General features: G+C 43.1%; 1 protein-coding gene across 3 annotated transcripts in view; it reads right to left on the minus strand.

The window, feature by feature from the left end:
* Positions 1–17477, minus strand: part of ryk (receptor like tyrosine kinase) — a 134634-nt gene that overhangs the window by 23705 nt on the left and 93452 nt on the right. For all 3 annotated transcript variants that reach the window (XM_069896502.1, XM_069896504.1, XM_069896503.1), the window contains 2 exons: positions 16160–16269; positions 3881–4040 (listed from right to left, as the gene is read on the minus strand). In XM_069896502.1, coding sequence (XP_069752603.1) covers positions 3881–4040; positions 16160–16269 — 270 coding nt within the window. The remainder of the gene's footprint in view (positions 1–3880; positions 4041–16159; positions 16270–17477) is intronic.

The following is a 17477-nucleotide window of genomic DNA, read 5'->3' on the forward strand; positions in this document are numbered from 1 at the left end:
ACCTTTACTTTTACTTTGTTTTAATTTTTATTCTTGTACCTTTGTGTTTTGTGTATTTTTTTTTAAACTTTTCCGGAGAGGGCTGGAGTTCCCTGACCGGCCACTACTCCATCACGTGACTCCCCCTTAAAGGTGAAATTTTGAGAGTAAAATCGTCCTGTCAGAATTCAAGTCTAACAGGTATAGAGAACCATGGTTTTCAAAAGGTATTGAGGCCCTTGTTAAGAAGGAGGTGCACAGCAGGTTCAAGAAGCAAAGAAAAAAAGGTACTTAAATGTATTCCTACATTTCTTATACAAGGAGGAAATCAGGAGGGCAAAAAGACATGAGATTGCTTTGGCAGATAAAGTGAGGGAAAATTCTAAGGGCTTCTACAGATATATTAAGAGCAATAGGATTGCAAGGAACAAAATTGGTACAACTTAAGATCAGTGTGCATGGAGTCAGAAGACATGGGGAAACTCAAATGATATTTCTGCATCTACTCAAGAGAGAGATACTGAAGTCAATAGAAGTTAGGCAAATAGAAGTGAGGTCATGAACCTCATACAGATTACAGAGGAGGAGGTGCTCGGTGTCTTGAGGCAGATAGGGTGGATAAATCCCCAGAACATGACAAGATATTCCCTCTGCACTCTTGCAAACATATTGATATTTTCCTGTCGTTGATCTTCCTGTGATGCCACTTTTAAGGAATTGTGTATCTGCATTTCCAGTGGGAACATTTTCATCCAGAGAGTGGTGAGAGCTGCCAGTAGAGGTGGTGAATGAGGGTTCAATTTTGACATTTAAGAGAAGACTGGATAGGTACATGGATGGGAGGAGTATGGATGGCTATGGTCTGGGTGAAACTAGCCAGAATAATAATTCACCGTTGACCAGATGGGCCAAAGGACCCATTTTATTCTGTAGTGTTCTATGGTTCAATGAGATATCCAATCAGAAGACTAAAACTTGCTGAAGTGGCTGGGTTTTAATTAAAAAAAACTCCACTGAATTTCCACAAGCCCCTCATTACTACATTGCCAATGATGTTGAGCTGTTTTGATATCTGGTGTTGGATAAGGAAATGCTTTTTAGTACAGTATTTAGATGTTGAGAACAATTAATCCATTATGTGTGATACCCAACCACAAATCCTCTGGAGTCCATTAGTTCCATGTCTTTGCTGACCTGACTCTCCAACTGCGCTAACTCGCCATTATGGAGACCATGTGCTTCCATCTGATAACACTGATAATCTTTGCCCTGAATGAATTCAGTTGCTGAAAATGCCTTTGTGTGATTTCTTAGCTGCTTCAAACCATTTATCACTCACCACCATCCCCATCCTCTGATTAATAACACTGCTAGCTTCAGTTTTGAAGAGAATTAAATGCCTTTTCCATGCCAAAATCTGTTTACCCATTGTTCCATGTGTCTTGCCTATCCACGAAATTAGTTTAAACAACTTTGTGGTTTGCTCATAGCAGGCAATCCTGATATATATCGAAGAGATTACTCAATCCAAATCAGTAACCAGGGTAATATCTATCTGTGAACACCCACAAAAGACCATCATAAAGTGTCTTCACTAAAGATGAAGTCCATGGATATGAAGGTAAATTATTGAACAAGTTCAAGTCTGGGCTGAGCTCCAGGGAATGAAGACATCATGAAAGGATTCAGCCACGGTAAGATTTTGTGGCATCATCGCCTCACGATTTAATAACAATGGAGAGGATGGAAATCACACATCCAAACCAGCGAAATCCACAGTCAGCTGTGCAAAAAAAAGAGCATTAAAGTACCAACATACATTAATCATTTAAATAAACAAAATGTGAATTCTAGCTTCGGCAAATGTGATATCGTCCAGTTTAGACCAAGAAAGATCAGAAGAGAATAATTTACTGAATGCTGAAAAGGTTGGAACAAGTCAAAACTCCAGGGATCCAAATACCATGAAAATGAGAAAATAAAAGGCAATTGAACATCAGTTTTTATATTTGTAAAATATATGCTCCACCAATGATAAAAGAAATTTAGTTAGATCATACATGGACTATCATGAGCCATCATGCATTAAATCAAATATATTAGCCTTATTGAAGCTATTTTGTTTTTCACATTACCAATGAAAAACAGCTTTTATCCACAATTGCACTTGAGAAGATGGTGTGCCTGTTTGAACCTCTGCCTCAGTGCAGTGTTCTTGAAGCTTGAGCCAGTGACTTTGGAAGAACGACATATTTCAGTCAGAATATGGTGGAGCTGGAGCAGAGACTACAGGTGTTAGCAGTCCTTTGTACCTGTTGAAGGGCTTAAGAAGTTGTCTTAATGTGTTCTTCTGATGGTATACGAGAGTTAAAGGGCCCCAGTGGTAAAAACAAAGACAAGATTTAGAACAGACAAATTACACAATTGTGTTGCAAGTGGCTTTCGGTGTAGTGAAAGGTGAATGAGATGATGGTTGCTTCACCTTGCAATCCCCAACAAGTGTTGCTGAGCTAACCAAGAGTATTCTACTTGTTAAGATATAAATGTCTGAGTTAAGAGTGGAATTTGATTCTACATTTGACTCTTGCTCAGGCCATCACACAAACCTGCCTCCCTCCCACCGATTTGGGAAAGCAGCCAGTGCATTAGAGGACTTGTCCCACTCTGGCCACACTAACTTCACCTCCCTCCCATTGGGAGCAAGATTCACGAGTACAAATGCACCAGCATTTGACAGTCTTGTTCTCACTGCAATTAGACTCTTGAACGAATGTCACAATAGTACAGTAACGTTACCTTTGCCCCGTTCTGATTTTGTAACTGCATTCAGTGTTGTGTTTTATTTGTGGTATGGGTTGACTTGCTAAACTGCATGCAGAATGAACTATGGTGCATGCGACAATCAACTTGACACTGGCCATGAATCCACAACACGTCACAAAGGACTTACTTGTTCCAATTTTCTGCTGCATTTCCTCAGCATCTTTATTCACGTATCAAAGTCAAAGTGACCATGAAGAAATCTTGCTTGTGTTCTTCCAACATGACATTCACGACCAAGGAAGGTTTGGTTAAATCATAAACGACACTAAAAACCCCAGGTCTTTCAGGACATCAATTGCACTGACCACCAAGTACCCACTTACTCCCTCCTTCCAGACTCCACTATTAACCTACAAACAAGGGAAATCTGCAGCAGCCATTTAACCAAAAAACCTGCTTTGGATGTGGGAGGAATCTGTGGTACCCAGAGCAAAGCCAGGCAAAGTCCACACAGAGAGCAGCTGAAGTCAGGATAGAAGCAGAGTCTCTGGTAATGTGAGGCAGTATATCTACTGGCTACACCTCTGTGGACTCCAATAGGCAGTGGATATGCTTCCTTTGTACATACCACACATGATGAAACTAGTCCATTTTGCAGTGTCTCAAAGATTACTGTTCTCCTCACTATCTTTACCTCTCCATGGGTTTACACAATTGCCGAAGGGTGGGAGGAAATCAGTCACAGATCTAATTTGTAGCATGTTTAAGTATACAATGATTGACTTGTTCTTTCCTGATCTACCATAAGATGTGCCAATCAACATTTCCCATTGTGCTTCCATTTTCCATCAAGTCACTGGTTTATACAATCCAAGTTAATTCTTGAGGCTGAGGTCAGGCTTTCCTTCACTGTACTCTCGGACTTGCACATTACAACTTCTCACTGCAGAATTATTAGGAACAGAAACAGACATTTTCCTTCTTGTCAGATACCAATTCAGAGAGATGCAGGGCAGCAAGTTGACAACAAACAGGCAATAAATTCTCTGAAAATAATTCAAAGCATTAAAGAACACCATACATTGTTGCACAAATGATGGAACTTCCATTTCAGCACGCTTCAGAACAGATAGCTTACCACATCACTCGCACTCGAAAATTCACTGTTGACAAGGCTCTCCAGTGCCATCCATCGAACAGGTCGATTTTCATTGTCCCCTAAACAATGGTAGTCCATCGGGAAGAGATCCCTGGAGAGAGCATTGTCTGCAATCTTCACCTGAAGGCCATCATCAATGCTGGGAAGAATGTAGAATTAAAAATCACACGTTGATTTTTAATCATTAAAATTAAGGTATATATTTACATCAAAAATTCCAAAAGCTTTACAAAATCATGCAAATCAAAAGATCTCTGTGGATAATTATAGCATGTATATTTAATTTAGATAGTAACCATAAACATTGCAGTTTTGGTATCATTCAAATTCATTGCAATGCAAATCAAATGTTTGTAAAGATCAAATGATCGAGAGATGCACGAATAGCAATTTTCGACACCTTGAAATTTATGAAACTGTAGCAACTGTGTTGCAGTACGAAAAGAACGAGAAAATGATCAGACATAGTCGAGTTGAAGTTCACTAAAAGTTGTTTACTCAGTCACCTGCAGATTTTGAAAAGCCCTCACGTTCCAAATGACATCATCGCATTGTGACATCATGACATCACTTGGAACCTCTCGAGTTGGTTTGATTAAGTCTCTGGTGAGCTGCTACATGCCCCCCCCCCCCCCCAAATAACTGGCAATAGGAAGTTAAACCTCTGGTGCCATCACTGTCCACCCCTCTTGGAAGGTCATCTGCACCTTTGTCACACGGTTGTGGCAAGGGCTGATCAAGGTCTAGATGAGCGGGCTTTAGTCGGTCAATCGTAAATGTCTCCGAATGTCCCCCAATGTCCAGTACACAAGCTGTATGATTGTTTCGTAGCACTCTGAAGGGGCCCTCATACTGTCGTAGAAAGGGTGGGCCGTGTGCACCTCTACGCACAAACGCACCGTCCCTGAGTTCCTTTAGGATGACCAATGTCGTTGTTCCATGACTTGATGTGGGAACTGGGGCTAATTTTCCAAGCTGCTCCCGCGGTCTGCCTAAGACTTCAGTCGGTGGCACCTCTTGTCACGAGCTGCAGGCACAACTCCCCAGATACAATGAGCAGGACTTCATAAACCAACTCGGCTGTTGTAGAGTTGAAATCCAGCTTGGGTGCCTTTCTTATTTCCAGGAGGGCAGCTCATCCACCCAATCAGGCCCATGGAGGCAGGCCATCAGTGCAGCCTTTACATGCCTATGGAATCGCGCCACCAGGCCATTCGACTGTGGGTAGTAGGCTGTCATGCAGTGGAGCTGCTTTCCCAGCTGCCACAACAAAATGTCCCAGAGTGCAGAGGTACAATGTGGGCCTCTGTCAGAGGTGAAGTGTGTGGGTTGGTAGAACCGAGATACCCAGGCAGAAAGAAAAGCTCTGGCGCACTAATCGGTCGATGAGTCAGTCATAGGAACCACCTCCGGCCACCTAGTGAGACTGCTGATGATCTTTAACAAGTACCTAGACCCTCGTGACACTGGAAGTGGGCCAACACTTCGACATGCACATGGTTGAATCTGTGTTGCGGTGGCTGGAAAGGCAGAAGTGGAGCTTTCACATCTTTGCATTTTTGCAGATTGGCAGTTCGTGCACATCTTTTCCCAGTACGTGACCTGCTTTTTGAGTCCATGTCTTACAAACTTATCAGCTATGAGGCAGATCGTCGCTCAAATGGAGGGGTGGTACAGTCTGTGAATGGCATCGAAAATGCAATGTCTCCACGCAGCAAGGACGATAGGGTGAGGTTGACCTGTGGAAATGTTGCACAGGAAAATGGTACCTTGCGGCCCACGATGGCAGTTCTATAAGCCGGGTGTTTGTCAACCTGGTATTGAGCTTTGGCGAGCGCCATGTATTCTATACCCGGAGAGAGGGCACAAATTGTTTGAATGAAGGAGCGGGAGAGGGGATCAGCCTCCACATTGCTCTTAGCGGAGATACGTTTAATCCTGGTTGAAAACTCGGATACGCAAGATAGATGGCATCGTTGGCAGGCTGATCAGGGATCTGATGCTTTTGCAAAGGTGAACGTTAGCGGTTTGTGGTCAGTAAAAACCGTGAGGTCCCTGCCTTCCAAAAAAAGTAGCAGAAGTGTCTGACTGCTAGGTACAGACCCAGCAGTTCCCAATCACATGTACTGTATTTCATTTCTGGAGGGTGGAGGTGCCAACTAAAAAATGCTAGAGGCTTCTATTGTCCATTGGTGTACTGTTCCAAGACCTTGCCTGCTGCCGCGTCGGACATGTCTATTGTCAAGCCGGTTGGTGCATCCATTTATGGATGGACCACCATTGTTGCCTTGCTGGAATGCTACCATTGTCTCATTTGTTCACGAGTTCTTTGGCACTGCTGGACACAAGGTCAAAAGGGGATTTCATAATAAGAGCTGCAGAGGGTAGAAAGTGGTGATATGACCATCCCCACAAATTCCTGGAGTCCTTTGATTGTATTGGGCCTCGGGAATTTGAGGATGACTTCCATTTTGCTTGGCAATGGAACAACACCCCGGCTGCTGATCTGACATCCCAAGAACTCAATAGAGGACTACCCAATTTGCATGTGGCAGGGTTCACAGTTAGCCCGAACTCCTGTAGGCAGCGGCAGAATAAACACAGATGCTGCACGTGCTCTTTGTGGGAGTGGCTGGCAACAAGTATGTCATCCAAGAATACGAAAAGGAAGTCCACGGCACGTCCCACTGCCTTCCTCAGTCGCCGGAATGTTTGTGCAGCACTTTTGAGCCCAAAAGGCATTCTCAAAAATTCAAAGAGGTCAAACGGTGTTATGATAGCGGTCTTGGGCACATTCTCTGGGTTTACAGGTATTTGATGGTACCCACACACCAAGTCAATTTTAGAAAATATCCTGGTCCCATGAAAATTAGCTGTAAAGTCCTGTATATGGGGCACAGGGTAGTGGTCTGCAGTGGTAACCTCATTGAGACACCTGTATGGTCTCCAGCCTCCTGTGGTTTTGGGCACCATATGTAGCAGGGAAGCCCATGGGCTATCAGACCTGCGTATGATTCCAAGTTCCTCCATTTTATGGAACTGTTGTTTTGCAAGCCACAACTTGTCGGGCATGGACAGGAGGTCCTTGGATGAGGATGTGGTGTGTGACACCATATTTGGGTGGGGCAGTGGAGAATTGGGGAGTGACAATATCCGAAAACTCCGCAAAAAGTTTAGCAAATTCGTTGTTGGAGTACTCCATGGTGTCTAGGTGCAGGATGGGTAGTTTGGTTTTTCCAAGGTGGAAAGTCTGGTCTGGAATCTTGTGGTGTTCACCAACCAGCGCCCTTTGAAGTCCACCATCAGTGAGTGGGCTCTGAGGAAGTTGGAACACAGCAGCAAGAATGAACTTCTGTGTGAACTTATTGTTCCCAACGTTCAGGGGTAGAGTCAGTGTGCCATATGTACAAATTGAACTCCTGTTCACTGCAGTGTGCGCCGGAAACATGCTCCTGGGTATGGTTGTCAAAGCCCGAAGGAGGAGGGACTCTAACCTCTGCACCTGTGTCGTCTAGAAATTTGTGCTGGGAGAGTTTGTCCCAGAGGTAGAGTAGGCTGTTTCGGTGGTCGCCGCTGTAGTTATGGCATTTTCACGGAAAAGCTCCAGAACCCTAGCGTTGATGGTAAAAACACCAGGAGGTTGTCAGGGAGTCATGCTTGTCTGGGGGAACGTGTGCCTTTGTCACCAGTTCTCATGGAGCCTGGGCCTTTGGGTGTGTGCATTTCTGTGGGGCTTGCACCTTGCTGTTTCGTGTGCCAAAGAATGTCTGCATGGTAGCCACTGTTCGAGAGTTATCAAAGTCCTCATCAGCCAACATGAGGCAAATATCTTCTGGCATACGCTCTAAAAACTGCTAGAAGAGCAAGCAAGGCCTACGGCCGTCTGCCAGTGCCAACATGTCATTCATTAACTTCGAAGGGGCACGAACCACCAAGCCATCGATATGGAGGAGCCGTGCATCTTGCACTCGCTGTAAAAGGTTTTTAGGGCTTTGTATTTGCCAAGAGCTGGTGGGTCCTGAAGGAAATTCACTACTCGACCCAGCCATGTCCTGGTCGAGGGCACTTACTATGTGATGGTACTCAGTGGCATCTACTTCTATCTTGCGAATGTGGAACTGCGCCTCAGCCGGCCCGAACCAAACTTCAGGTTGAGTGGTCCAAAAGCCAGGCAGTTTGAGCAAAACCGCTGCTTTGTCCATGTTGGGTCCAAAATCCATTTGGGCCCGTCGGGCAGACATAGTCGAGTTGAAGTTCAGGAAAAGTCATTTATTCAAACAGTCACCTGCAGCTTTTGAAAATCACGCATGTTACAAATGATATAATCGCATTGTGACATCATGACGTCACTCGGAACCTCCCGAGCCGGTTCGATTAAGCCTTCGGTGAGCTCCTACAAAACCATCTTTTACTGTAAAGTTTGAAAGCACTTTTTATAAATAGGAGCAGGACTTGGCCATCTGGCCCACCAAATCTGCTCCACCATTCAATTAACTCCTGGCTGATCTGGACTCCAGTAGACTCAAGTTGCCCATAGCCCTCTTTTCCCCTATTCTTCAAAAATGTATTAGTGTCAGATAACATCCTAGTAAATCTACTCTACAGTCTTTCTATCTTATTGATATCTTTCCTGTAGTAAGGTGACCAAAACTTCACACAATACTCCAATTTTGGCCTCACCAATGTTTTATACAACTTTACCATAACATCCCAACTGCTTTGATTTATGAAGGTCAATATGCCAAAAGCTCTTTTTACATCCTATCCATCAGTGATGCCACTTTCAGGAAATTATGTATCTGTATTCCCAGATCTCTCTGATCTCCTGCACTCTTCTTTAACATGTATGTCCTTTCTTGATTTGTCCCTCCAAAATGCAACTCACACCTGTCTGCATTACATTCCTTTGCATTTTAAATTATTTTTTATTGAGTTTTTTTTGTTGCTGTTGTTTTAAAATATTTTTATTGCGTCCCATTGGCCATTTTTCAGCCCATTTTTCCAGCTGGTCCAGATCCCTCTGCAAGCTTTGAAAACCTTCTTCTCTGCCAACATCTTAAGTGCCATCTGAAAACTTGCTGATCCAATTTACTACATTATCATCTAGATCACTGATATTCACGACAAACAATAATTAATGGTCCCACTACCAATCCCTGAGGCACATCGCTAGTCACAGGCCTCCAGTCCGTGAAGCAATCATCCACCATTATTCTCTGGCTTCTCCCGTCCAGCCAGTCGAATCCAGTTCATTACTTCACCCTGAATACCTAGCATCTGAATTTCCTGACTAAAGTCCCATGCAGATAACATACATAGTTTTTCCTCTGTCAACTTTCCTGGTAACCTCCTCAAAAAAAACTCTATAAAATTGGATAAATGTGACCTACCACGCACAAAGCCATGTTAACTATCTCCTAATCAGTCCATAGCTATCCAAATAATTGTATATCCGATCTCTTAGAACAACTTCTAATAATTTATTTACTACTAATGGCCAGGGTTGCTTTTGGAGTCTTTTTTAAACAACAAAATAACATGAGCTACCCTCCAACCCTCCTGCAACACACCTGTGGCTAGGACATTTTAAATATTTCTGCCAGAGCCCTGCAATTTCTACACTACCCTCCCTCAAAGTCTGAGGGAATATCTTGTTAGGCCCTGGGGATTTATCCACCCTTGTTTGCTTGAAGACAGCAAGCACGTCCTTCTCTTTAATAGGTGTAGGTTCCATGACCTCACTGCTTGTTCCTTACTTCGCATGACTCTGTGCGTTTCCTGAATGGATATTGATGAAAAAAAATCAAGATCTCTTCCATCTTTTTTCAGCTCCAGACAGAGCTGACCACTCTGATCTTCAAGGGAACCAATTTTGTCCTTAATATACCTATAGTAACCCTTAAGATTTTCCTTCACATGGTCTCCCAAAGCAACATCTTTTAGTCTTCCTGATATTTTTCTTGAGGGTTTTCTTGCAATAATAGTCCAATTTACTACTTTTCTTTCCAAAATGGATGACCCCACATTTACCAACATTGCCTGACCCTTGCCCACTCATTCAAACCCTCAACATCACTCTGCAGACTCTCTTCCTGTGTGCAACTTGCTTTGCCATTCCATTTCATGCCATCAACAAACTTGATCCCCTCCTCCAAATCATTAACATATGTCATGCACAGTTGTTGGCACAGCAAGTGAACCCTTGCATTTTGACCATAGAGTCACCATCAACAATCTAGAACTTCAATGTTTAAAGTTAGAGGCAGATGCTATTTCTGCCATAAATATTTCCAGTGTTGCATCCTGTATTTAAACATTTATCATCTCTTCACAGCCACTGTATTCCTCAGGACTTCCACCATCAAAAAAAGTATTGCATTGATTTTTTTTGCATGCACATCAGATTAAAAAGCTGCAGGAGAGAGCTCCTTCTATTAAACACTGCTGCAAATTTCAATCATTTGGAGTTAACTGGCTCATAATTTATAAACCTCCATCGCTGGTTCAAATTTATCAAAAAGATTTCAAAGATTATGGGTGGCATAATTAAAGTGCCAATGACCCAGGTTCAAATCCTCCACTATCTGTAAGGAATCTATAAATTCTCCCTGAGTCTGCATGTATTTCCTCCAGGTGATCTGGGCTCCTCCCACATTCCAAAGACATAAGGGGTTAGTAAGTTAATGGGTCACATGGTATGTGTGGGCGGCACAGGCTCATGATCTGGAATGTCCTGTTACTGTGCTGTACCTTCAAATTAAATAAAAAACAAATAAAACTGGGACAGGTAAAAATTAACCTCGGTCAGCACTGTATGTTGTGGAAAAGAATAATGCCATTACTGTAAAAAAAAAGCACAGAGAAAGTGTCTCTAACGTTATACCAAGAGAGTACAAAACACTAGCTTGGAAGTTGCCGTCTTTGTAAAGAGCACAGTTAATTGAAATGAATTTGATTAAATTTGTTCCACGAAGGCTCAGGGTTTCCATGATAAGGAGAAATTCCAGCTGTGGGACAACTGGCAGATCCTGCCCAAATTTATGGGAACAGCGTGTGATTAGATTTGAACTGTCATCTGCTTAGTTCCCTTCCTCATGAATAGTTTCACTTTCAATGACTGTATTTTATGGCATATAAGACCCATTTTCCAAAAATAAAACTCAAAAATACCCCCTAGGTCTTGTACGTGAAGTTAAAATGAGGGTGATAATGGTGAGTAACGCCGTCAGTGATCATCGTCGTTGTATGGCTCACTAGCATTACTGCCTGAGAGCAGGCTGTTGGGAGGGGGGAGTGGGGACTGGTGGCGGGCTGTCAAGAGACTCTGCTGGCAGCCTGCTGTCACTCCCTGCACTGGTCCCGCTCCCCCCCAAGACAGCCTGCTACCAGTCTCCTCACTGATTCCACTATCCTGCACCGCCCGACAGCCCTCCACCAATCCCCACACTGATCCAACTGCCCTTTTCCCCGACAGCCCTCCACCAGACTCACACTGATCCCACCACTCCGTTCCCCCCGATAGCCCGCCACCAGTTTGCAAACTGATCCCACTGCCCCATTCCCCCCTCCCAACAGCCTGCTGCTAGCCCCTAACAATAGACGCCGACAGCCTGCCACTGCCCTGCTTCTCCCTGACATCCCACCACCAGTCTCCACACTGATCCCACCACCCTGCTCCCCCACCACCGTCCCAGGAGCGAGTGGGGTGTGGAGCAACAGCGGGCTGCTGGGAGAGAGCAGGCTGTGAGACCAGCGTGGGGACTGACAGAGGAAGTTTGTTTTTATAAAACGTTTTCTACTATAGCAAAGCTGTTTTTGTTTTCTCTTGTGAACTACAGCAGTGTTATTATAAAAAATATTTTTCCTTTTGTCCTAATTACATGTTTTATCCAAGTTTTTTCCCCCCGTTATACTGTAGCTACATATTTCAATAACATTAAATGCTTATCCATAAACGCACTAAAAAATTCTTAATATTCCCTGCTGAAATTGAGGGGGGGGGGTCTTATATGCCATCAATTATGGTAGTTTTATTGCTAGCAAATTTCCACAGACACTCAATTGCATTTTTAAAAATTCTATTGCGTGTTGTCTCATCTTACCAAACTCAACACAATTCTGAAAATAAGTGAATGAGTCAATGTACACAATTCCCCTGGGCTTGAAGAAGTTCGAGAACAGTTTCTAACAATAATTTATTTCGCATTTCCTGCTCCCTTCAGCCAGCTCATCATTTCTCCAGCACTCTGGATGAAAAACACATCCTAAATGTAAAATGAAAATGTTGTTTTGGAGAAACCACATGAAAGCACTTACTGTTCTTCCTGAATTATAAGACTTGTGCGACTAATGCAGACTACTAACTTGTTAAATGAATTGCTCTCTGTCATTGGCATAAACTCACAAAATTAGCACATTTTGAAACAAGGACTCCCTGCACTTGGTTAATATAACAACGTGCAATAGATGCACAGCACATACAGTACTGTGAAACACAAGTCTGCAGTTGTGATTATAGTAAAAGCACACAGAAATGCTGGATGAACTCAGCCAGTCTCACAACGTCCATAGGAGGTAAATATATTACCGATGTTTCAGGGCTGAGCCCTTCTTCAAGGTATAAACAAAAAAACAAGGAGGCATCTAAATGAAGACTGAAGAATGGTAGGGGGAGGAGTTGTGACCAACAGTCAAAAGGTGTTAATTGGATATGGTAAGAGGAAATGTGTGTGTGTGTGTGTGTGTGTGTGTGTGTGTGTGTGAGAGAGAGAGAGAGAGAGACACAGAGCACGCACAAGCTGGGGGTAAGTGACTAGGGGAAGAAGCAGTTTAAAGGAAACCAGATAAGTTGGTGTTAACGTCATCCGGATGGAAGATGCCCAGACGGAATATGAGATATTGTTCCTCCAATTTGCAGGTGGGATCAGTCTGGGAGTGACTGTTTTGATTGTTGGTCTGGACTTCTTTTTTCAGAAGCCTTTCTGTTTCTTGCTTATATCTTGAAGGGCTCAGGTCTGAAATGTCTGTAATATATCTAGCTCCTATGGATGGTGTGAGACTGACTGAGTTCCTCCAGCATTTCCATGTGTTTTTACAACACTGAATCAAGCTGCCAGATTAAACACTTTGGATCTAATTGTTAACAAATGAAGAACCTCAGTCAACGAATCGAATGTAGTAAGCGCTTTGGTCTTTTTAAACCAATAAAAACAAATGCAGTGGCAATAAAAGTTAGTCATGCTGAATTTACATTTTCATTAATTACCCTTGGTGTGTGGCTTTCAAACTACTGCAATAGATGATAAACCAGTATCATTTCAAGGCGCGTCAAAGGTTGAAAAGGACAAGCAGGGACAAGGTTTGCTCTTTCTGAAATTCCAGCAGGAAGTGCCTAAAGGGTAGAAGGTTGGGTGGGAAGGAAGAAGCAGACCTGGGAGTCTAAAAGAGAGGGTAAAAGAGACTGATCCCTCCAAGCAACAGATGGGGTAAGGGAGACCCAGATGTGGCTGGTAGCAGAATCTCGGTGAAGGTGCTGGAAATGTTCGATGCAGAGGTTGCTGGGGTGAAAAGTGAGGAACGTTGTTCTTGTACTGCCTGGGAGTGGAGTGAGGGCGGAAATATGAAAAATAAACCATCATATGTTTCTGCCTAGGAACATAATACGGACAAGTGAACTGTTGCACTTTGGGAGGCGAGCCAGGGTAGGAGAGCACATTGAATCATAAATGAAAGTACTGAGTATGGATGTATTGTGAAGTTGTATAAGACATCGATGAAGCCAAATTTGGAGTATTGTGTGGAGTTTTGGTCATGTACCTGCAAGAAAGATATCAATAAGATTGTGTGCAGAGAAAACTTACGACAATTTTGCCAGGACTTGAGAAGCTGAGTTACAGGGAAAGGTTGAATAGACTTTATTCTCTGGATCATCAGAGAACGAAGGGAGTTTTGATAAGTGGAATACAACATTATACAACATTATGAGGGACATTGATAGGGTAAATTAAAACAGGCTTTACCACAGAGGTTAGACGAGACAAGTTGAGGATGTGGGTTAAGGGTGAAAAGTGAAATGTTTAAGGGGTACATTAAAGGGAACCTCTTCATTCAGAGGATGGTGGGAGTGTGCAACGAGCTGCCAGTGGAGGTCATGGATGGGGGGGGGGTTGCCTTTGACACAGAAAAATTTGGAGATATACATATATAGGAGGTGCAGATTAACAGGACTAAGCAAAATAATAGTTTCACAGGACTAGATGTGCCAAAGGTTCTACTTCTTTGCTGTAGTGTTCTATGATTCTATAAATGAGATGTGTATCAGAGAGAAGCCATACTTAAAGAAAGAGGACATTATGAAAGGCCTCATCCTGGGAACAGATGCGGTGGAGATGGAGGAAATTAGAAAAGGGGATAACATCCTAATAAAGGGGCAAAGTGAGAAGAGATACAATTCAGATAGCTGCAAGAGCTAGCAGGTTAGTAATGGATGTTCGTGGATACCGTCTCCTGATAGAGACAGATCGTGAAAGGTTGAAAACGTGTCAGAAATAGTCCAAGCAAACAGAAGAGTATCTGAAACAAGCTGCCAGAGGAAGCAGTGGGTACACAGTTACAATGTTCAAAAAAACATTTGGACAGAAAAAAAGGGGCGAGGAGGAAATGGACCAAATGGAGGCAAATATTGGCCAAAAATGCCAACTTGGTTGGCAAGGACAAACTGGGCCAAAGGCCTGCTCTGGACCATTTGACTCTGAAGTCATGCCAAATTTCCACAGGCTAAGTCAATGTCTCTTTCCTAATTATGTCCATGAACCACATAAAATATCCTGTGTGGACGCATCACACCTTGATACAGAAACAGCCCCACATAAAACCACAAGAAACTGAAGAGAGCTTGTCAACACAAATATTCCTCTCCATCAGCTCTGTTCACATTTCCGCTATCTTGGAAATGCAGCCATATACTTAAGGACCCATCTCTCCTGATCACACTTTCTTCCCTCCTCCCATCAGGCAGAAGAGATGACTTTATAAAAAGACACCACCAGATTCAAAGAACGGTTCTTCTTCACTGCTATCAGACTTTTGAATATCAGTAAAAGATGATCCCTTGATATCACAAGCCATTGCAGCCTTTGTATGCTTCTCTCTGCACTTCATTCTAACACCATCCCCTGCATTTTTGTTTTTATTCCTGCACTACCTGTTATCCTATGCGCTGGCTGACTTGTCTGGATAGCACACAAATTGTTTTTCATTGTATCTCATGACATGTGACATTAAACAATTCAATTCAAATTGGGAAAGGTTGAAAGACTGAAATTCTGGAGCTTCCATGTTGATGCAATCACAAAGAAGGCTCGCCTGTGTCTTTACTTTGTGAGGTGTTTAAAGAGATTTGGTTTGTCACCAAAGACTCTTGAAAACTTTGTCAAGTGTGCAGTGGAGAACATTCTGGCTGGTTGCATCACTCTCTGGTAAGGAGGTGCCAATGCTCAGGTCAAGAAAAAACTCCAGAGGGTTGTTAACTCGGCCTGCAACATCACGAGTACCAGACTTCACTCTATCGAGGATATCCACAAGAGGCAATGTCTTATGAAATCAGCCTCTATCCTCAAGGACCCCCACCACCCTGGCCATGCCCTCTTTATTCTGCTACCATCAAGAAAAAGGTACAGAGGTACTGGGGCAGCATGGTTGGTGTAGTGGTTAGCGCAATGCTTTTACATTGCCAGCAATCGGGACAGGGGTTCGAATCCCACAGTCTGTATGGAGTTTGTACGTTCTTCCTGTGTATTCATGGGTTTTCCCTGGGGGCTCGTTTCCTCCCACCGTTCTAAACATACCAGGGGTGTAGGTTAATTGAATGTAAAATTGGGCAGCACGGACTCATATGCCAAAATGGCCTGTTACCGTGCTGTATGTCTGTATGTCTGCATGTCTGAAGATGACCACTCAGTGGCACAAGGACAACTTCTTCCCTGCTGCCATCAGATTCTTGAATGATAAATGAACCAAAGATATTGCCTTATGTTGACTTTTTGTGCACTATTTTTATTTATTTTTGCAAGGTGGTTTATATGCATATTTTATTGTTTAACCATTATTGTGTGTTTCTCTCCCTTTGGTATGTATTTACAAGAATACAATTGAGCCATTATGTAATCGATATTTATTATATATCCTTATTATGTTAAACTCAATAAAGATAAATAAAAAGAAAAAAAGACATTTCACATAGTAATTTTTTGCACTCACACACAATTTCTTGTCGCGAGGTCTTTATGAATAACTTCTCTCCTTGACAAGTAACTCATCCCACAGGCAATCTGAATGGCCATATGTACAAGGTCCTGCTGTGATATTGCCTGTGAAAAAAGATTTTACCATTATTTGCATTTCATTCACATAAATTGGAGAAAATTGAAAACACTCCCATTTTTCATTTCCATATCTTAGAAACTCAATTGCATGAGGGCTTCTGAATTACAGACTGGAAAAGCTCAATGTGGATGTAAACTGCTTCCTCTAGCTTCACAACTGTAAAATCTGTGGGAATCAAATGGTGTATGCTGATGTCAGCTTTACAGCTCCTAAAGGGGAGTTGACAATTCAAGCATACCAAGTTTTTGGAAGTCACTTAAGATGCAACCTGGTCATTTTGGCAGGATAGCTTGGTAAGCCCATCACTGTGGACACCTGTTTTTGAACTCTTTCCTACTGGCCACCACAAATCAACATGTCCCATTGTGAACTTAACCTTCCTTCTGTGTTCAGGTCTAAATCATGAATATGTCTTACAAATATTGTTCATTGAGTATGGTTAAAGCCCACTGGTCACAGGCCTACAGTGGCTGACAAATGACATCCCTTTCTGAATGATACAAACTCAGCAGTCCTCAAATCCACAGACAACTCAACTGTTGTTCAGGAAGACACCACCAAACCTCAGTATTATTTTGCTTGCTTCATTCATTATCCTTGGACTTCTCTCAAGGCCCTTTTATAGAGAAAAAAATTGTGACTGTAAAGGCAGATATTCTCCACCTTCACCTCACTGAACCTCCTCTGTGTGCAGCTCCAAGATGCCAAATCCAATCCTTCCTCAGGCTGGTCGTACAGGTGGAGCAGAGCTGTCCACTTCACTCCATAAACCTACTGCCTCTGCAAGCATTTGGCTAGGGGTGAGCTGATGATGTTGTGATGATGCCGTCAGCCCACAACCCAGTCATTGTAGCAGTAACACCGCACAAGTGCTGGATGTTGGAGTCCCTCGGTGTACTGGAGGGGCAGCACCAGGCAGAGGAAGAATCAATGGCCATATTTATTACCCATAACCTCCCACACAGCTGGAACCACTCTAGGAAACTGCGTGGGGGATTATGGGTAATGAAGATAGCCATTGCTTGCCGCATATGTATACCGTCATGTTGATAGGCGGCATTTCGTCACCAGTCGCCCCACCTCCATCAGCTCTGGAGGACGCAACAAGGCACCACTCTTCAGAAAAGCAACGCTGCAGCAGCCTTTTAGGCCTTCTCTATAAAAAAAGTTCACATTTTTCTCCGTCAATGGA

The sequence above is a fragment of the Narcine bancroftii genome, chromosome 9 (genome assembly GCF_036971445.1).
Source record: "Narcine bancroftii isolate sNarBan1 chromosome 9, sNarBan1.hap1, whole genome shotgun sequence".
Classification (NCBI taxonomy): Eukaryota; Metazoa; Chordata; class Chondrichthyes; order Torpediniformes; family Narcinidae; genus Narcine; species Narcine bancroftii.